This window comes from Chaetodon trifascialis, chromosome 8, assembly GCF_039877785.1.
Source record: "Chaetodon trifascialis isolate fChaTrf1 chromosome 8, fChaTrf1.hap1, whole genome shotgun sequence".
Lineage (NCBI taxonomy): Eukaryota > Metazoa > Chordata > Actinopteri > Chaetodontiformes > Chaetodontidae > Chaetodon > Chaetodon trifascialis.
In genome coordinates, this window is record NC_092063.1 from 5,929,424 (window position 1) to 5,950,474 (window position 21,051).

At 43.8% G+C, this 21,051-nt stretch overlaps 3 protein-coding genes across 5 annotated transcripts; 1 reads left to right on the top strand and 2 right to left on the bottom strand.

Moving 5' to 3' along the window:
- Positions 1-464: 464 nt before the first annotated feature.
- On the top strand, positions 465-6,824 carry LOC139335262 (syntaphilin). 3 transcript variants are annotated; one of them, XM_070968781.1, is made up of 5 exons: positions 465-636; positions 2,556-2,671; positions 2,783-2,914; positions 3,376-3,525; positions 3,745-6,824. In XM_070968781.1, the coding sequence occupies exons 2-5, from the start codon at positions 2,628-2,630 to the stop codon at positions 4,994-4,996; spliced, it is 1,578 nt and encodes a 525-aa protein (XP_070824882.1). In that variant the 5' UTR covers positions 465-636; positions 2,556-2,627; the 3' UTR covers positions 4,997-6,824. The 3 variants fall into 3 exon arrangements, with proteins under 3 accessions (XP_070824882.1, XP_070824883.1, XP_070824884.1); XM_070968782.1 differs by having other exon boundaries at positions 496-636; positions 2,518-2,671; XM_070968783.1 differs by lacking the exon at positions 465-636 and adding an exon at positions 1,977-2,432.
- Positions 6,825-7,291: 467 nt separating this feature from the next.
- On the bottom strand, positions 7,292-9,734 carry fkbp1aa (FKBP prolyl isomerase 1Aa). The gene is made up of 5 exons (XM_070969327.1): positions 9,608-9,734; positions 9,468-9,515; positions 8,799-8,911; positions 8,439-8,613; positions 7,292-8,194 (listed from the first exon to the last, which is right to left on the bottom strand). The coding sequence occupies exons 1-4, from the start codon at positions 9,642-9,644 to the stop codon at positions 8,482-8,484; spliced, it is 330 nt and encodes a 109-aa protein (XP_070825428.1). The 5' UTR covers positions 9,645-9,734; the 3' UTR covers positions 7,292-8,194; positions 8,439-8,481.
- Positions 9,735-12,809: 3,075 nt separating this feature from the next.
- mfsd2al2 (major facilitator superfamily domain containing 2a-like 2) lies at positions 12,810-20,764 on the bottom strand. The gene is made up of 14 exons (XM_070968852.1): positions 20,693-20,764; positions 19,351-19,470; positions 19,139-19,263; positions 18,903-19,035; positions 16,992-17,070; positions 16,719-16,876; positions 15,699-15,789; positions 15,441-15,562; positions 15,185-15,268; positions 14,952-15,035; positions 14,741-14,853; positions 14,361-14,504; positions 14,107-14,283; positions 12,810-13,185 (listed from the first exon to the last, which is right to left on the bottom strand). Exons 1-14 carry the CDS (start codon positions 20,762-20,764, stop codon positions 12,810-12,812), a joined length of 1,878 nt encoding a protein of 625 aa, XP_070824953.1.
- Positions 20,765-21,051: the final 287 nt, after the last annotated feature.

Genomic DNA, 21,051 nt, shown 5'->3' on the forward strand with positions numbered 1-21,051 from the left:
ACGACGAGTACAGACAGCATGCTCAGACGACAGCAATGACTTAACAAAACTGGAATTCAGTGACAGTCCCACTTCCCACTCATTCTTGGAGTTTTGCTCTGTAAGCCATTTAACTGTGTTTGTGTAAAACTGTGCATATCTGTCTATTAAAACGTGTTAAAATATATTCAAAAATGGAGTGGTTGAGTGCATTTCTGCTTTAAATGAATAAACTTTGTAGTAACTGTGGCCTGCATTAGTCAGTGAATGGTGCTCTGCACATCCATCCCTCATCTGAGGAGTCGTACATGGTGTACCAGACCTCATCAGCCTCCTGTCCGCGCTGGACTGAACGGCGATTTCAAAACTACGATTCACCTGTCAGGTATATATAACCCCAGCCCTGCATCGCTGTTATTAAGCGCTGATGTGCAGTCAGGATCTGTCAGATGAAGCATCATTACCCCCTACTGTCCCTTTAAGAAGCGCCGATGCAGCAGACGCAGTTGCCTCATTTCATCTCCGGGCTTCATGGCTGCAGGATGGACTCTCATCAGCAGCATCTTTTCTTCCTGTTGCCACCAGGGACTGAACGACCATCAAGTCTGGCGGGAACCGAGGCTTTTCTATCATGCACGACTTCCACCTGCTGAGATGGTAGTGTTTCTTCTATCACTGTTAATGCGGGCTGTTTCTGCTCTTTTGCGTGTCTGCTGCTACAGAAACGTTTGTTTTTAGATCCAGACACCCGGTAACATCCCTGTTAAGTAACCGTATAAATGTAGGACACAGCTGGGAGTGGATGTGTTAGTCAGCTGTTTCCATCAGAAAGGACCAGGCTGCGTTTTCTTTTGTGTAAAGTCCATGCTGGGCTGTTAAATGTCCTGTTTAAGGACCCCTCTGTAGTCAGCTGGCCACGCAGAGCAGTGATGACACTTTTTTTGTTTGGTGCTGTAATCATGATGACAGCAGACCTGCCTGCTTATCTAACAAGGCTTTATTACAGGCGACAGATGTGGAAAAAGCCATAATGATTATTCAAGGACGAGGCGCACCATCCCCGCAGCCTCTGATGTTCACCCTGAAACATTCTGCTGACTGTCTCATTTCCATGTCTCAACGCTGCTTTAAGTACAGTTTCATCCACCTACTGTGCGATGCTCGCCTCCTCAGTAAACACTGATACTCGCACTTACGTAAGATGATTGCGTATTTCTCACCAATAACGTGCCTGCCACTTGTTGCGCAGACAGAAGACGAGAGGGAGGTGAGATTTCCTGTCTCGTTGTCCTAGAATTTAAATATAGGACGAAGCGAGCGTGCGTCTGTTTCGCTGAGATGGCCTGTCAGCGAGGCGTCACCAGCAGGCTGGAGTGGAGATGTGTTGGAGATGTATCCAGCAGCAGGTGTGTTTCAGGCCTGGACCTGCAGCTTCCCTCAGGTTTACAGAGCTGGACACTTCTGAAGGAAGAGGGGAACATTTTGTCCTCATGTTTTATTGTTGCTGTGAGGCAGAAGTGAGCTTTTCTGGAGCAGGGCTGGTGTCAGAAGCACCTGACAGCGAGAGAAAAGGATTACTTTCAGCAATTTGAGGGTTTTAACAATGCGCAATTAAAAACTTACACAAAGTGGCTATTTTACAGGCTTATTCCAGTATGAATATTAAATTTGCTTTTACAGCAACAAAATATAAACAAATGAAGGGCTGGTATTGAAATCAGTGCTTATAGCATGCCAAACTTGGGGGAATATAAACACGTTTGGACCCTTTTGTCATTTAACAATATAAATCAAAGTGCTCAGTTCATTAGAGTTAAATTTTTTTAAAAAGATTTACTTAAATGAAATATCATTTTCAGTTAGAATAATTGGATTAGGATTTATCTGATCAAAGAATTTTAAAAAGTCTAAAAATATGACCATTTATTCGATACCAACTCTCAGTACTCGATCCCTCAGATGAATGTTCTCAGTCATTTTAACAGTTAAGTGATAGTAAAAATCTTCAGGTTATTAAAGGTGGGGGTGTTTTGTACTCACGCAAGATGTCGGGCCCCTGAGACTCTTCCAGTTATGTTGTGACTCCAGTACAGGATCTAAAACACAATCACATGAATCCATGTTTACAGTAATGGGAAATTCTTAATTGTCAGCAGGAAATGACCGCGGTAACCATCTTCCCTGCCAGCCGCCAAATGTCAGATTTTCTGTGGCTTTTCCCTCTGCCACCAGTTAATGTGAAGGTTAATCATGTTTATCTGCAGCCCTGCAGACGGGGAGGACACAGCTCAGAGGGAGGCAGCTGCACCGACTCTGAACTCACTGTGTCCCTTTTGTGTCAGCGTAGAAAGGAGGCTTTATGTGCTGCTGGCCTAGACTACTTTTTTATGAGGGTTAGGGTTAGACTGCGGTCACCGACTTCCAGTAAAGAAGCGCATATTGACCAGCATGCTGTAAGTTGGAAGAAAACATTTTTTTCTACACACTGGGATTCATTTTCCTTCAGCTTATTTGTGATTTCCATTTGCTGATGTGCAGAGTTTGCTTCTAATGTGTTTATGTAACGGTTATGACAGTCCAGCTGCGAGGGCTCCTAGCATCCCTCTCTAGAGACATCAGCGGAGAGGCCGGAGGCCCCTTGCACATCAATGTCTCTCACTCCGAGTCGAAAACCCTCCTCAGGTCAGCGCAGGTACCGTTGCCTCCCTCTCACACCTTCAGTTTCAGAATGATTCGAACATGCTTGTTGTTGTGACTTCTCGCCATGTTGTAAATGAGTGTAATGTTGATCTCTGCCTTCAAGGCGCTCAGTGGGCACTGGAGGCGGCAGCGGGCGATATTCCCACAGTGACACATCCAGTACCCACACCTACCCGGGTCGGGTTAGGGCAGCAGAGGGCAGCCCCACAGCCCGGACGTATCCGAGCACACCCAGGTAATACAGTAACCGAATGTGATGGACTGGTGACATCTTTTAATTATCATCAATTAATTAAACAACATCATAAAATACAGACTTCACAGTAAGCTGAATCAAGAAATCCTTGACATGATCCCGACATAAACCAACCATTACAAGCTTCATAATGGTTTCTTGCAGGGCCGTCAGCTTGGATTGCATGAGATTGCACCGGTGAACCCAGTGAATTGTTAATTAAGTGGAATATTTCATTGATTCCTGCTGTTTTAAAAACTACCTTTGAATTCTGTAGCTTTGCTGAGTGTCCCCAGGGCCATGTTCAGCAGCACTTTGCACAAGGTTAATTTGTTTCTAGAGTGCAGACATTTACAAATACTGCTTTTGCACAATCACTGCCACGTTTCCTGCCTGTCTCACATACGGTTAAGCAGAGCACTTTATGTAAATGACCTCCTCGTATCTGTGTGTTGAGTCAGGCGTCAGGCAAAGCACACAGCCTGCAGCGACAACCATGGGATCAGGCCTCCAACCCCGGAGCAGTACCTCACACCTCTGCAGCAGAAGGAGGTGTGTATACGACACCTGCGAGCCAGACTGAGGGACAATGTGGAGAGACTGCAGCACAGGTGAGTCTTTTTCACCTTCAGCTCCAATATTTAGCAGGTTGTTCGTCAACCTTTGTGGTAACCAGGAAGCAGTGATTCTTATTTCCAGTACCTTTGGTGGTGGTACACTGAAGCTTCATGGTGTTATCTTTTTACGTATCCTGTTCGCTAAAGAACCAGGCCTTGTTTCTGTAAAAGAGAAATAACTCTGCTCTGCACTTGTCTTTTATACTTTATCAGAGACTGTGAAATAGATGAATTGAGGGCCCAGCTGTACAGGATGCAGGAAGACTGGATAGAAGAGGAATGTCACCGTGTTGAAGCCCAGTTAGCCCTGAAAGAGGCCCGCAAAGAGATCCAGCACCTTCAGGAGGTGGTTGAGTCAGTGAGGTCCAACCTGAGTGTCCGTGAAGACCCCCATGACCACAAGCCATACTCAGGGTTGCAGGGGCCTCAACCAGGAGGGAAGTCTCGCTCCTGCGGCTGCTCCCCGGCCAGCACTTTGAGCCGCGGCAGCACCTACACGCGACTGAGCAGCGAGGCTCTGCAGCTGGAGCGCAGCTCAAATGCTCCCGAGTCGAGCAGAGTGTCTCGCCCGGCAGGACAAACCCACCTGCTCCTGGAGGCGGCCCTCCTGTCAGAGCAGCTGCCACCGCAGGGCCACATGCGAGGCCCCCCATCTGTGCCGCGCTCTTCCACCTACGAAAGGCTGTGCAGCGGGGGGGCGGTTCTGCCCATCTCACACTCCTGCCACACTCTCAGTAGCACCTGCAAGTGCAGTGGCCACACCTACCACCCCCATCATCACTTGTTCCTGCACTTACCTCAGGAGGAGCCCCCGGTAACAACGGCAGCTGCCGCCGTCCCTGCTTCAGATCCCATCCCCACTCCCACTCCTGCAGCAGAGAAGAAGCCAGAGGTGCGCTCCCAGGCCTGCAGCCCGACCATGACCTGGCTGTGCGAGGAAAGTGGTGCCGAAGAGCTGAGCGTCGTTTCTTTAGCCACAGTAGACATCACCCCCCCTGAGCCACATCTGTTTCCATCTTCCTTACCTCCTTTGTCCCCTCTCGTGCATTCATACAGTTCAGAGCCGCTACCGCCCGACAAACCAGTGGAGGTAAGCACGACGCCAGCAGAGCCCCACACCTGCCAGCCCCACCCTGCAGCTCCACTTCCTGTGAGACAGGAAGCTACAGCGCTGGAGATAGAAGAAGACAGCGTGGATGAACCTGAGGGTACAAATGAAGATGGGTATTCTCCTCAGCTCTGCCACTGGAGCCGCTACTTCCTCGTAGATCTGTTGGCTTTGGCAATGCCAGTGGTCCCAACCATGGCGTGGCTGTGTCGAGGGGCGCAGCACGAAGTCATGCCGGTGTATCACATCGGGTCCCTGCTGAGAGGCTGCTGCGCCGTGGCCCTCCACTCACTTCGGCGCCGGGGTGCAGGCAGAGGACGCAGGCCTGCCAGCATGAATGGAACAACACCAATCTGAGACTTTCTGCTCCCTTTGCCATTAAGAATACAACTTCCAACCTCTGCAGGCACAGCCACAGCGATGCTAACTTTGCTTCATTTTGGTCATTGCCATGTGTTGGATATCTCCTCTTATAAGATTTTTAGATTTAAATAACGCCCTTGTGATTTAGTGGTCATGCCTTGCCTTAGAGAACAAAGGATTAGTTGTACATTATTAAATACATTCAGTACTCAGATATACTTACTGCTTCTGCCTGCAGTTTAAGTGGTTTTCTCTTAATTGGAATTTGCATGTAACCTTAAGTTTGGTTGGGATCTCTTGCTTGAATTAAAAAGCCCTGCTTGGATTTAGATGAGCGTCTTCTGGGCAAAGTCTATTTTCTGAAAAGACGTAAAAGAAAAAAATTAAGTTGAATGCTCCTATATCATCACTTTTTTAAAAAAAAAAAATCTTGTTAATAGGGAATAAATTTCATTGGCATCAATAACATCCCACAAAATCAGAAAAATACATGACGGTCAGTGCTTATCTGAGCAGTTAATAGATTTTCAGAGCGCAGTGAGTGGAAGGCATCCATTTTTGCACTTCAGTTATTTCCACACTTGAAAATGCTGAATGAGGTTTAAAGCTGTCGGGGACTTTTACCCTCTGAAAAGTAGAGCATGTGCATCAGATCAAGAACTCAGGTGCAGAACAGACAGATCACCGATCTTTTGCCAATAAAGAAAACATGGGGGTTTCAAACTGTACAGACTCGATTTCTTTGATCCTGTTGCAACATTGATCCTAAATACCAACACTATTTTTTTTTTTTTGCTAAAATCAATTACCTGAAAAGACAGAAAAATCTGCAGTTTATACCCTAAATAAAATAATGGAGATAATGTCAAACTGTAAATCATGTTGGAAGAAAAACAAGGCCTCGGACAGCAGTTTGGGTGTGTGAGCAGGGCATTAATATGCACCTGACTTCACTGCTCCAGTCCTGAAATGCGCGCCGCCTGCTCGTCCATCTACAGTTAACATGTTTCTGTACCAGGAGACGAAGTGATCTGTGCAGCTGAATGAATGGCGGACTGGGGTGAGCACTTTTATTAACTGAATTTGTGAAGAGATTTTGATATTGTGATCTATTTTCTAATTTTACATGAAGCAAAGGGTCTTTGCACAGTTGCAGGTAAAGATTAACACTGGAAAAGCTATTCTTTGCATCAGCGTGGGTTGCTTTCATAGCACTGTATTGCAATTTATGGTAATGATGTACAGTATGTACTGTATCATAGCTGTGAATAATTCATCTTACGAGTGGGCCTTTCGTGTGTCGACTGAAATGACTCAGTTCTATCTACAAAAAACTGATGTACAGTGTGTATTCTTACCGATTTCAGCCTTATTATGCAAAAAAAAAGCAATGTTTTAGCTTTCAGGGATCTTTCCAATAAGGTTTCGCTCGTTGTTTAATCAGTGATTCAGCTTAAGGTAGAAGAATATCTTAGTACAAATTCAAACTTCAATGGAAAACATAAAGTGTCATTTATCTGTGGGTGGAGCAGTGCAAATTGTAGTGTTTGAACTTCTATTTTCATAGTTTCCGTTTGATTCCAGAGCGTCTACATTTCCTTCATGTTCAGAACTGCTCAATGTCACTTCTCCTTTGTACCTCTTTCTGCAAAGCCTGGACTCAAACGCATTAAAGTCCACCTTCCATCTGCCTGTCCTGTACATGCAAAAGCAATGAAATAGTGATTAACTGTACTACGATTGCACAGGAAACCACAGAATGTTGCAAAAATCCCCTGGATGTTTCCTCTTCCTGGAAAATAAAAGATGCTTCTGTTTTCCCTTGTTACTGCAGTGTGCTGTGAAACCATGAAGTCAATTCATAAATCAGTGAGGATGATATCGCCTGTTTAAAGGGAATACTTAGCGCTGCAACAATTAATCAATTAACTATCAAATGTGAAATTAATCATTGTTGTAATCATAACTGATTGGTTTGAGTAATTTTTAAAAGAAAAGTCTAATTTTTCTGATTCCACTTTCTTAAATTTGGATTATTTTCAGGTTTTTTGCTCCTTTGTGACAGTAAACTGAGTATCTTCAGCTTGTGGACAAAACAAGACATTTGAGGACATCATCGTGAGCTCTACGAAAAGCTGATTGACATTTTTCACCATCTCCTGATATTTTATAAACCAAACCACTAAATGACTAAATAATTGAGAGATTAATCGACACTAGTTACCATTAGTTGCATCCCTAATAAGCAGTGACACACAATCACAAAGGGAAGGAAAACAGCAGACTGTGTTAAAATTACTCTTTTAATGTGTGTAGAGTAAGGAACAGACCTTTTACAACATCCACAGCTTGTTACACATAACTCCTTCAAATAAACATAATCACAAGCCCCAAGATGTGCCTACAACTGTGAGGGAACTTACCATGCACATTTAGAAACCTTTTATCAGACACCAAATAGTTTTCCCACAAGACTTTTTTGCAAAAAAAACCCAAAAAAACTACGTTTCCCAAAACGTTTACAAGAAGTCAAAAAGACAAATGATGCCCAGTTGTGAATGTTTCAGCAAGTCGTTTTACTTGTATAAATTAAGAACTGATGCTGCAGTACAAAGAAAACTCTCCATCTGCAGAGACCTGTAGGCTGTTCATGGCAATAATGTGCTTGATTCATAAATCCCTGGTTACAATGCACTCAGTACATTTTTTTCTAATTTAACCCAATAACAAGCATCACAGAGGTAATTCATAGAAATATCACTGCGACAGCAATTTATTCAAGACAATTCATTACCCGCAATCAATACAATTTTAGTGTAAAGGCCACAGAGCCACAGGAATGAGATTGATTAAATATTCATGACACTTACCTAAAACCTGGTCCTGATGGCAGACACGTTTCGTAAATTTTAAGTCAATTGTAAAACAAAACCAAGAAAAAACATCACCATAAAAACACATAGCAGAATATGATAAAATACATGGGATGGGGTGGCCTATGACTTATTACTGTATGGAATCTAAAGTATAGCATGAGGGATAAAGTTGAAAGTAAGTGATATAACACAATTTGTATCTAAATGGAGAGGAGAGTGAACTAGTGAAGCTATAGACATAGGTCCTATGCAGGGATCAAGAGCAGGAATCATCTGTTAACGCTTTTTCCTCCATGTTCCCACGATAGGAGTCAACCTGCAGTGAAAGGGAAAGAGCCTTAGTGTTGTGATTAAGGAGGAGAAGCAAGAGGGGATTACAGGATATGGAGGGGAAAGCTTGTTATGCACATACCATTAAATCTCTAAACAGCAGTGTGTGAATTACAAAGGTTAAATGTATCATGAGGAGCCATTCATCGCTGCCACTTTGAGATGCCATGGGAGCTGCAAACACTGCATAACGCACACATCTGTATTATTCATTATTTAAATCTGCTCACCCTGAAAATTTGAGTGGAATTGAACAAAGTGAGTGCACAAGTTTCAGGCTTCCAGACTGATGAGCTCCACGTCGAAGGTGAGAGTGGCGTTTGGTGGGATGATCCCTGGGTGCCCTTTGCTGCCATACGCAAAGTCCGGCGAGCAAATCAGCTTCGCCCGCTGACCCACACTCATCTGTGGAGGTGATGGAGACGGCACTTACATTACTATTACTGCGGAATGAAATAGTACATACAGCAGTTAACATACTTAAATTAAAACCTGCATGACAGATAACGTCCACTGTTATAGGCTACAGTGGACATGCAGTGGATATAGGCTACAGTTAGCATTTCCAGAGTTAAAACCAGGCTCCTCACCTGGGCTACTCCTTCTTCCCATCCACGAATAACCTCCTGGTGTCCGATCTTGAATTTGAACGGCTTGTCCCTGGACCTCGAAGAGTCAAACACTTTCCCATTTGCCAGTGTGCCTGTGAAAAACCCAAAGAGGGGAGGCTAGTTAGCGACCAGCCTGAGCTGTAGACCAGCCCCACTCGTCCATGCTAAACAGCCTTCTAACGGTAAGTGAGAGCCCAGAGCTAGCTAACGTTAGCATCATGGGGCCGGTTAGCTTACATTGGGGGGGCTTCGAGCGGCTAGGGTCCCGTTAGCGCGACCACTGCTCTGTGCTTCTAAATATCTCGATTAATGGTAGCACCTGTACACATAATTACTGATGAAATTACCACAAAAAAGGGGAATTGTCCAGCTTTGGCAACAGCTAAATCAGCGTTAGCAGAGGAGACGCAACAAGCAATCTGTTTGACAGGGCATAACTACCGTTAGCCGCAGTGGCAGCCACCATAAGCAGCCATAGACAACCAGCCGCTGTAGCTGATAGGAAGTACTTCCAGTTTCCCCATTTTACCCAAAAATTACAGACGTTCACTGATGTAAACGTTAGCTGAGAAGAAAACCCGTCGCCTCCGGTCTTTCAGCTGCATTCAGTAACGTTAGCCGCAGCCCCGCTCCAGCCTCCCGACTCACCGACATAGTGCACCACGACGCGCTGCCCCTTCTTGGGAAACGTCTGTCCTGCAAACGGGAGAAAACAGAGAAAGCGTGTATATCAGCGAACCACAAACTGCGTGGATTTAACAGAACATTGCACTGTTAAACATCCCCACCATCGCCCGGAGTTAAGGTCTCAATCTCTACACCCATTTTCGCTCTTCAGTCACCTTCCTCTGTGCCACCCTTCAATGCGAGCGGAAGCAGGAGGCAGGGGCGGCCTGATGCCGAGCGGGTGGGCATGGATGTGGAAAAAAAACGCACCAATTGACCATCGAGGCATAATTGTAATCAAAAAATACGCATACATCTTATTTGGAAAAGCTGTGGAAAAACTTCATCTCAAACTAACGAGTGTGAGGCGACAATCAAACACATTGATAACATTGTGAAGGTCTTCATAATAACATCTGATTATTATTCTAAGTGTTTGAGGGGCTCCGGGGGGGTCACAGCCGCAGTAAACGCATCACAGTTAGGCTACTTTTCCTGGGGAACAATCTATATAAAACCAATGATGGGGCAGTATTGTTTTAGTCCTATAGGGTACAATTAAATTGCTTTAATACTATATTTAATATTAGAATAAAAAGGCACAATTCCATGTCTGTGGGCGTAGAAGCATTACTGAACTGGGTGTCTTGTAGGAGGGATGACGGGGCCTTTTATATGTCTGTGCCTAGGGGCCCATTATCTCATAATCTGTCCATGTCTGTCAGCCAGTCAACAGGCTTCTGTCTTGGGCATTTTGACATCACCCAGCTGGAAAGGATCAGATGTAATCAATTACATTCCACTTCCAGGGCTCTGGTTTGTGCGTGCTGCACACCTGCACACATGCATGGAAAAGATCAATTGTTATTATTAGTTTATGACGAAGGCCTACCAGTTAAAGAGGGATGACGACTTGTCAACTCCCTCGGCTCAGATACTTAAAAGATTATTTTTTATTGCGGTTTTGGTCATTACTTGTCAGGTGTGGCAGTTTTTTACTCACCAAATTAATTGCTGAGCTTTTGGAACATGACGGGGCAAGTCACACATGCAGTCAGACCTTCAGACAGCTGGAAAACAAGCCAACAGTTCATGTAAACCACTTCATCTGGATGGAAGACAAGTGAGACAAGTGAAAAGTGAGCATACCTGAAATGTTGACAATAATCCCTCCCCTGACAGAAATCCCCTACTTGTGCTACGGTAAGCATAGGTGGTCAAAATTAATCAGGAAGCAAGTCGGTAAATTATGATGTAACAGCAGAGAGTATGGGAAGCATTTTACTGTTTTCTTTTGTTTTTACTTCCAAAGACTTTTGCCTGACGTGAGACATTGTTCAAAACCTGAACGACTGTTTGAACATGCGTGCTCCTTGTCCCGCCTGACTACTTTTGAGTGATGTCCTGAGGAAAATATCTGACTCTTTAGCTCCTAAATGCTCCTCTGTGTTCACCAGCTAGTGGCTGACTGTGTGTGTCTGCTGTTCAGTGCTGAGCAGGTCGTGTGCAGAGGGTCTTTAGAGCTCCTTCACTGATGTAATGAAAGTGGTGATAATGGCTGACTCCATGTTCAGCCATTATTCCCCTGCCCCGGCAGGTTGCTGCTTGAATTTACTGTTGCGCCTCTCAGATGACCTTCACGGCTTAATCATCTCACTGTCTTTTCCAACTTTGAGGAACAAGCCACGTGATGATCCAATCCAATGAAGAAGCTGTTGTCAAAAAGTAATGAGAGCATTTATAACGCATCAGGCACTCGTATCGGGACGCGGCCTATTATTCTAACGACACATCCATCAAACCGCCAGTATTTTTGAACTACGTCGCTTCCTGTTTCACGACGGCTGATGAAAGTGTACCAGTGAATTACTACTGACAAAAGCAGTTTATTCTAGGAAGCAAGGGTGCAGGACGTAGTGTGAACGTAAGCATAGGAAATTTACAAGCATATTGTTAAAAATAGAGCTCTTCAAGCAACTTTCAAGCACGTGAGCAAACATAGTCAACAAGTGTAAGATACTGACATTTAGAAACCACTGCCACTAAAAAGAATTAAAGGTCCAATCAGCAGCTTTTTCACTTAAAATTTGTGTTTTCAACAATTTAATTTTCAACAATTTCAACCATTAAAAAAATACAGTCCTTTCCAGATACTGTATAGAATGTAGAAGAGAGAAAGGAACCGTTTCATTACAGCCAATTGGAAAAGAATAGCTGCACAGTTGCCAACATAATCAACAAAGAAATCCCAGAGATTACACCCAGAGATTTGGTTTCCTGGTCTTATTCCAGAAGCATTGGCCCTGAGACCTCATGAATGTAAGTTGCCATGTGCACTAATGCTCCCCCATACCATCACGCATGCTGGCTTTTGAACTGTGTGCTAATGACAAGCCAGATGGTCCCTCTCCCCTGCAGCCCAGAGGACATGAGGTCCATGATTTCCACGGAGAATTTCAAATTTTGACTCATCAGACCACAGGACAGTTTTCCACTTTGCCTCAGTCCATCTTAAATGAGCGCAGGACCAGAGACGGCAGCAACGTTTCACACACAGTTTCCTCTTTGCATTTCTTCAGATTTTCTGGATCTTTTAATGATGTTTTGTACTGTAGACAATGAAATCCCCAAATTCTTTGCAGTTTCACATTGAGAAACATTATTCTTAAACTGTTGCACTAATTGCCAGCTCAGTCTGTCACAGAGTGGTGAACCCCTCCCCATCTTTACTTCAGACAGACTCAGCCTCTCTGGATCCTCTTTTTATACCTGATCATATTACTCACCTGTTGCCAATTAAGCTGATTATCTGTGAGATGATCCATCAGGTGTTTTCTGTCAGCATTTCACAGCTTTTCCAGTCTTTTGTTGCCACTGTCCCAACTTTTTTGAAATGTGTTGCTGGCATCACATTTTAAATGAGGATATAATTTTCAAAAACAATTAAATTTCTCAGCTTCAATATTTAATATGTTGCCTTTGTGCTATTTTCAATTAAATATGGGGTTTCAGTGTTTTGCAAATCATCACATTCTGTTTCTATTTATGTTTTACATTATATCACAGAGCCTTTTTGAAACAGGGTTGTACACCATCATGGTTGTTTTATGTGCACCCGTAGCTTCAGGGTGGGAGAGGGGATTTGTGGCATAAAGAAATACTCCTTTCAATCCAGCACATTGCTAGCTGCTTCCCCATTTCCAGGCTTTATGCTAAGCTAAACTAACCAGCTGCAGGCTGTAGCTTCATATGAGCATACATTCATCAGCAAGAAAGTAAAAAAAAAGGCATTTCTCCCTGTATGTCAAACTGTGGGATATCAGACTACACCCATGACACTTTGGATTTCAGATTGGAGCTGCTGGAGAAAGACCCTGAATCTTTCTCAGGAAACTTTCTGCCCGGGTTGTCTTCTCTTGAGCGCTGCTTATGACGCTTCAGATTTACATTTGAAGGGACAGCTGATTTAGGCCTGCCGTACGCTCCAGAGGGGCTCTTACATACATTTGAACACACAGATGACTTCCCTGAGCATTTGTTATCATGGTTGTAACAACCATCTGAGGGATTTGACTTGTACAACATGTCAGTCTTTGTGTTATAATGTGAAGCTGATGTTACGCCATCATGGCGCTGCTGCAGACTTGTGGGCCTCTCTGAGTTTTCTCTTGGGCCCGATGAGGATGATGTAGCTTCTGGGCTGGATGAAGACCAAAAAGAAAAATATTAATTACTATAACTACCATAGAATGAAAAAATACATGTGCATATGTGCCTATTAGTCTGTTTTAGCTGATAGTTATTGTCACGGAGAAGATGTGTTGTGAGGAGTTCGCAGAGAAATATAAATTTTAATGTCCCTAGAGACCTAATTAAGCATGAGAACAGTCTTTGCATATATGCCAAATCAAAAACAGCTTGTTACTTAATTAGACTGCAGACTGCAGTCTTTACAGTACATTTATTTAAATGCTTTGACCTGCTTTAAGAGCCAGGCTAGCTGTTTCCCCCAGTTTCTATGCTAAGCTAAGCTAACCAGCTCCTGGCTGTAGCTTTAGTTAGCAAACAAACATGAATGTTATCAGTCAATCAATTCTCATTGAACCCTCAGCACATAAGCAAATTTCCTGAAATGTCAAACACTGACTTGTAGCACGGTAACAATGCTAACATGCTAACAAACAAAAGAGTGACTGAAAGCAGTGGAGAATCAGTTTTTTGTTTGTTTTTACCAGGCTGCTTCTTCAAAGAAGGTATGAAGGCAACACTGACATATTATCAGCCCAAGTTTATACATCAAGCTTGTTAGTTGCTTATTTTGTACATCCAGCACCAATGAAGCATCATTAATTTGGAGCTTGTCCTCCTGATGAATTAAGCTGAAGATGACAAAAAGCAGCTAATCAATGAGCTAAATCTTTTTAAAAATGCTGATCAATCAGAGGGGAGCTGCAGATGATAGGTGACATCTCTCTTTAAGTTCATTACTACAAGCCAATCCTTTCGTGTTGTTTTTGCATTATCATCTGACACAGTGTGAAAAAAATCTCCATCACAGCTGCTTTAAAGGAAGACATATCTTCATCCCTTGAGAGGATAATTCACCCCAAAAGCCACTTACTGAACTGTGGTCAGCTGTTCCTGGAGCTGTGCAGATTGACTCTCGTTGATTGGATAGGTGCGGAAAAAGGCCACCCCTATCAGCAGAAGCGCGATGGGAACTGGTGAGAACAGCACGATCAGAGCCGTCACCACTCCATCACCATGGTCACACGCATCCGCTCTGTAGCCCACAAACCTGCGAAAACAAAATGTGACAGGCCAACAGATGAACACACATAACGCATAAAGTGAGTGGATGGAGGACTGACTCACTGTAAAGTCATGGTGGAGATCCCAACTGCCAGGCCTCCTGCCAGCTTACTGCAGAAGGCATAACAGGAGAAAAACATGGGCTCCAGGTCTTTGCAGGATGGGTGTCTCCTGGCAAAGTCGTCCACCACGTCTGGGAGCATAGACCTGTCGCAGATACACAACAAGCTGACATATCACATATATAAAAACCACATGTCAGTTTAGACGAAGAGAGCAGTCACAAAAACAGATCATCGCTTGAATATTCACCACTGGCCAGTGTCAGGTAGAGGCGACATGAATGATTCATGTGCACCGCACTCAGCTCTGAGACTAATTCGATCTGACAAGGGCCTCAGAGAGGACGGAGAACTTTGTGTCCTAGCTGGGAACTGACTCACCAGGGTAGCAAGAATATGGTCGCCACGCTGAATCCCATCAAAACGCACATAGTCATGAAGACTGGCAGGTTACTGGGAACACAGGCGACTATACTCACTGCTGGGATGAAGAGCTGAGAAAGAGAAAAACAGGACTCACAGGTACGAAGGAGACCGAGGGTTTGGAATAGGATATTCAGATCATTATAGAAGAAAATGTGTGATTTCTTACTGAGAGTCCGATAAAAAGTGTGGCCTTTTTTCCTACTCTCAGAAGGACTGCTTGCCACAGAGGAACTGCTACTGAGGCTGACGCCTGTGGAAATATTGAGACAGTCTTCTTTGAAATTCAAAACGCGTCTTGTCTTTTAATCATGCACAGTGCAAAATCCTTAGAAAGCTGTTGAAATGTTGCATTAGTGAATATCTCAGGGAACAGAGTGTGTGATTCTAGTTGCATCTTACCAGTAGAACCAGTAGGAGGTGCTGGAACTGGGCTCCCAGCCCAGCTGCATGACTGCAGAACAGTGCAAAATTACCCAAGGACATCTGAAGTAAAACAGACACAGACAGCAAACCATCAAATACATGCATGTCTTTTAATAGCACAAAACCAAATTAAATAAATGGAGAACCAAGTGCAGGTATGCAAAGATGGTTATGCAAGGATTGGCTGCTGTTTCGAGGAATGCAACAGAGCCACAATGTGGTCAAACTGTACCTGAAATGCAAGAACGCTGAACACAAAGCCAAGCACCAGCCGCTGGTAAGGAATGTGGCATACCAGCATCTTCAGCGAGGCCAGATAGGACGGTCGCACCTTGTCGTCAGAGCAGAGAGGAGCTGGAAATAAAGCCAAAATGAGATGTCAGGAAAGAGATGAAATAAGATGAAATAAATCACAGGCATCTACTCCAAGCAGCTAAACGTATTTTTCATTTATAGCATGTGAGCATTAAGCCACTTGTGGATGACTCACCCCGCTGCTCCGTCACCCCGAGGAAGAGAACCAGGCCGCAGAGGAAAAACATGGCGCCCATGACCAGAGCTGAGGTCAGGAAAGCCTTTTGCTGGGGGCGAGAACACACACATTAAACATTTAAAGATAAATAAAGCACAATTATGCAGCCAACAAACACACGCCCAGACAGACACAAGTAAACAGGCCCTTCTGCTTCTGCTGACTCCGGTCATAACACCTTTGGGATTACTTTGCCTTTAGATCATGTTATTCAAGTTATTCCGCTTCAATGACTCTTTCACGAGTATCGTTTCAGCTTGTGCTTATAGACAAAGTTAAGGGAGCAACACAATATTCACTTTCTTGCTGAGATTGAGATGAGAAGATTGATACTGCTCAGTCCATCAAATATGAAGCTGGAGCTACAGGCGGCTAACTTAATGTCATAAAACTGGGGGAAGGAGTTCGTCTGAGTCTATATGTAACCAAATCTACCAGCACAAATATGACATGATGTGTTATTTATTGAGCCTCAGAGGTGCTGGTGCTCCACACAGAGCCAGGCCAGCTGCTATTCAGGATTTTATGCTAGGCTAAGCTAACCGTCTGCTTATATTCAACGCACAAACAAGAGTGGTATCAGTCTAACTCCTGGAAAGAAAGTGAATATTGCCTAAAATGTGGAACTGTTCCTTTAAGCTGCCATGAGCTCCCTCTATTTCTTACCTAGTTTAAATTAACCGTAATGGTTTGTTTATAGCAACATACGCTTATGTGGGCCTATTTCCATTAAATCTAATCTGTTTCTCCTCAGTGCTGCTGTTGTGCAAGAAGAATAAAGTCCTGAAAACACACACGCACACACACAGATGAACACACAACAATGCCTGTGTCGAGCTAAGAACAGCAAATTACAGGGTAACCAGATATCCCTGGGACTGTGGAAGCACAATGCCAAAGCAACGCTGCGAGGCTGTTAAAGAAACTCGAGCGTTATCTCAGCTCCTGTGGCCACTTTCAATGTTTTCAGCGCTCTACCGTTTCCTGAAGGGACGCATCAGGTGGCGAAGATGTGCTCTGAGGTGTTTCATGGTCCACGTGCTGACAGGCCTCCTCCTTTTCTGTGTTGTACACCGCTATGACTTTACCCTGAATTACAGAAGCCACCAGCATGGCCAGCATCTCCACACTCATCCCTGCCAAAGAGGGACAGAGCCGGAGTGAAGGGGTGCGAGGGAGACCCTGGCCTACATTTGTTTGGCCTGGCCTGAGGGTGAGGATGAGGACTGGGAAGAGTGTTGGTGCTCTTACTGTAGGCTGTGGCTGAGTCTCTGTCTCTGTGGTCTCCCCCCAGGAACATGTTGAGGGAGAGGTAAGGGACGTTGTAGCACTGTTAATGGATGACAGGGGGGAAACATGACGCCGGCCGACAGCACACGAGCGGGGTGAAACACAGTAGTCATGGTGACACAGCTTGGAGCGAAACTGGCAGCAACACTGACATGAGAATAGTACCAAATTCTGTCACCATGGCGACATGAGGAAAGATGGAGAAAACTGGGAGGCTGAAGATGGTGGACAGATAACAAAGAAGTGGAAGTAAAAGTACCAATACAGCAGTGCACAAATACTAAAACTCCTGAATCCAAAGTTAAACTGCATGTTACTGATCAGCAAAATGTACTTAAAGTCACTTTTACTTGATATATTTTCCTGTCTGACACTGTTAGATTGTTAATGGTGATGCATCAGCGTGTGAGCAGCTCTTTGCTGTTGTAGCTGCCCGAGGTGGAGCTACGTCATGTACAGTTAGCCTGTTTAATCCAGTGCTCTCAAACCTCAGGGGTCGGGCCCTCCAAAGGGTCACAACATAAATCTGACGAATGGGAAAGACAAATTATTGATACACAAATATGTTTGTGAGTCAAAAGCAAAATCTAAGAGGAAACTTTGTAAATCAAGTCAACATTTGCTTGTTTTTTGTCTGGCAGGATTTCACATTTTGAGCATTTTTGTCCCTAATCTTAATATAATATTCTAACTTCTGAGATTTTATTACTGCTTCTGAGTAACTTCATGCTTAAAGCAGAAGCTGAATTTCTTCAGACAAAAGTACAACCCTGCTTCTAAAACAGTTGGGACGCTGTGTAAGATGTGAATAGAAACGTGATGATTTGCACTGAAACCACATATTTAACTGACATTTGTACAAAGACAACATATCAGATGCTGAAAGTGAGAAATTCCATTGTTTTTGAAAGTTTTATCCTCATTTTGAATTTGATGCAGCAACACGTTTCAGTGAAGTTGGGACAGGCTCATGTTTTGCTCTCTGCTGCATCAGCTCTTCTTTTAACAGCGCTGTAAGCTGGGACTGCAGGCAGGTCAGTTCAGCAGAGCAGAGTACAGCATGCTGCTGGAATATGTGATTCGAGCTTGTCCCTTGCTCATAAAAGAGATTTCTTCAGATTCACTCAATCTTCTAATGACATTATGTACTGTAGACTGACATCCCCAACTTCCTTGCAGTTTCACATTGAGAAACATTCTTCTTAAATCGTTGCACTGTTTGGCAGCTCAGTCTGCCACACACTGATGAACCCCCCTCCATCGTTCAGCCCCTCTGATGCTCCTTTTACACCCAGTCATGTTGCTCACCTGCTGCCAGTTAACCTGATTTTCTGTGAGATGATCCACCAGCTGTTTTCTTTTAGCATTTCACAGCTTCTCCAGTCTTTTGTTGCCACTGTCCCAACTTTTTTTAAAATCATTTTCAAAAAATTTCTCAGTTTCGACATTTGATATGTTTCTTTGAGCTAATTTCAATTAAATATGAGATTTCAGTGTTTTACAAATCATCACATCCTGATTCTATTTACATTTTACACAGCGTCCCAACTTTTTTAGAAACAGGCTTGAGTTTGTTTTCAGTCTCGTTGAATATAACTGTGGGGCCTTTGAGATTAGACATTTTCATTTGTTCTAAAAAGTGAAAGTTTTCTGTTCTGTTGGCAGAAAATGTTGCCAGCTGTCAAATAAATGCATTGGAGATTTACTTTACCTCTGAAATGTAATGAAGTAGAAATATAAAATAACATAAAATACAAGTACTTCACAGCTGTACATCAGTATAGCACTATAGGAAATGCACTTACTTTCCTCCACTGGGTACCAGATGGGGTGAAGGAGCAAGAACAGCCTGTAACACTTTCAGTGACTTACACTCATGAGGGTCTCGAACAGGCATGCCGCTGTGAGGAACCACAGCACGCTGACAGCCTGAGACATGGAGCCTCGTGGCACAAACCACAGCAGCAGATAGGACAGGACACCAAACGGCGTGGAAAGAACCAGCCTGTGAGACAAACAGCGTTGGCTCTGTTGAGTACAGCCCCGGAGGACGCATCCTAGATTAATTCAAGATGAAGTGTGTTCACCACGTGGCGCCGCCAACCCACCATGGAGTGAGTTTGCCGATGGGTGTCCAGTTACTGCGGCCCACCAGATATCCAACCAGAGGGTCCGTCACAGCATCCCAAGCCCGACTCACAAATAAAATCATGGAAACATAGGAGGCCTCCATCTGTGAAATGCTGGGATGCTTTATTTTGAAATTCAGATAAGTACAAAGGATGATGTGCTAAGAAAAAAAACAGAGGACGACCTTCACCTGCACAACATCCAGAAGAAAAATCTGCAGGGAAACAGCCATAGCTACTGAGGTAATCTGATATGGGACCCCACCCACAGCATAACACACCTTCCTGGCCAGAGGAATCCCCCCCGACCCCTGTGAAGGAAGGCGGAGGAGACATTTTCTACATTTATCTGATGCACGTCTGCTTTTAATGATTTCTGCTTGTGCAGGTTGCAGAACACTTGAAGTTCAGATTCCTGCCAATCAGGTTAAAGGTGGTTCTCTTGTATCGACTCGTTTAATGAAGAATATTACAACAGGTCCACTAAATGACTGCAGGTTTGAACTGATTAGCACAGTTTGGGTTTTTGTCCCACCTCCTCTGAGAATTGCACTTATTTTTCTTAACAAAGCATCAAAACAACCTGGAAAAACTGCAGTACAGTCGCTGTAAACAGTGAATTTAAAGGAAACGTTATGTGTAGTCGACATGTGTGACATGAAGTAACACATTAAGCTGAGGTATTATGAATGACTTCTACAAAACCTGCACTGCGGAGATGAATATTTTCCTGCTCTGTTTCTATGGATGCTAAAGCAAGTATTAGTATTTCATTTGGAAACTTACCCTCTGCTGACCTCCGCTGCATGAGCTTCTGCCCTCGGTCTGGTTTAATAACCGATTCTTTAATGTCTGGACTGGATTTGTAAAATCTTTAAGACAGCTCATCCTTTGAAAGAGTGAGTCCACATGTGGAGCTGCAGTCGTCCACCGCGTGTATTCGACAACTATAACCCTCTCCACGGACACACTCAAGCCCCACTTGTCTGGCACTGGAATCCGGTTCAACAGCTCCTTTGTCTTTGACAGTAAAGTGCTCTTATCCGGCCCACCTGCTCACATGTACAGTGACAATGAATGAAGCGGCTCAACAGCAGCTATACTATGGAGGCTGTGCCTTCCTTGACACTTGATCTCTTAATGAGGAACAGTAATCAGAGCTTTTGCTGACAGCTCCTTCAAAATTTTGATTGATTCGGAGTAAAATGCCAAATCTGAACTCTGAAGATAAGTTTAGCTGCACTTGATTTTCCACTTCATCCGGTTCGATGCTTTTTGAAGTCATGCATCTGTTTCATTTTTAATAAAGCAGAGTACATTCTTACTTTTTCGCCCCACATCTGTTTTATGGGCCCCAGTTTCAGCACCTCCTTGAGCACAAAGTGCACGACTAAACAACAAGTGGGACTGTGAATTTAAAATGAAATCGAGATTACATTTTCTCCAAAATGGGAGAAAAGACACAATTTTCAACGGTGAGAAATCAGAGATGTTCCTGTGTGGATTCAGTGTGTCAGTATGAACCGCTCTGACCTCTTGTGGAACAGCAGTGAAACTTTCCTCCATCAAATGAAAGCTGTTAATCCTGTCCATCCTGTCCTTCATCTCGTTATCAGCAATATCACGTTTGGCAAAATGAGTAGCTTCAAGCTTCACGTAACGTCACACATTCCACAAATGCATTTAATGGAATAAGAGTTTGACCTTGTGCTCGGATCCCATTGAGGAAGTGGATGGCTGTTAAACTCTGCAGTCCTGAGAAACAAAGCACTGAGTAACAAACAGGATTCTTGCATCATTCAATCTTTAATTAAAAAAAAAAACAAAAACAAAAAAAAGAATTTCTCCAAATAAAAATAGTCGTTATTATCTGTTTTTCAAGAACAAAAAAT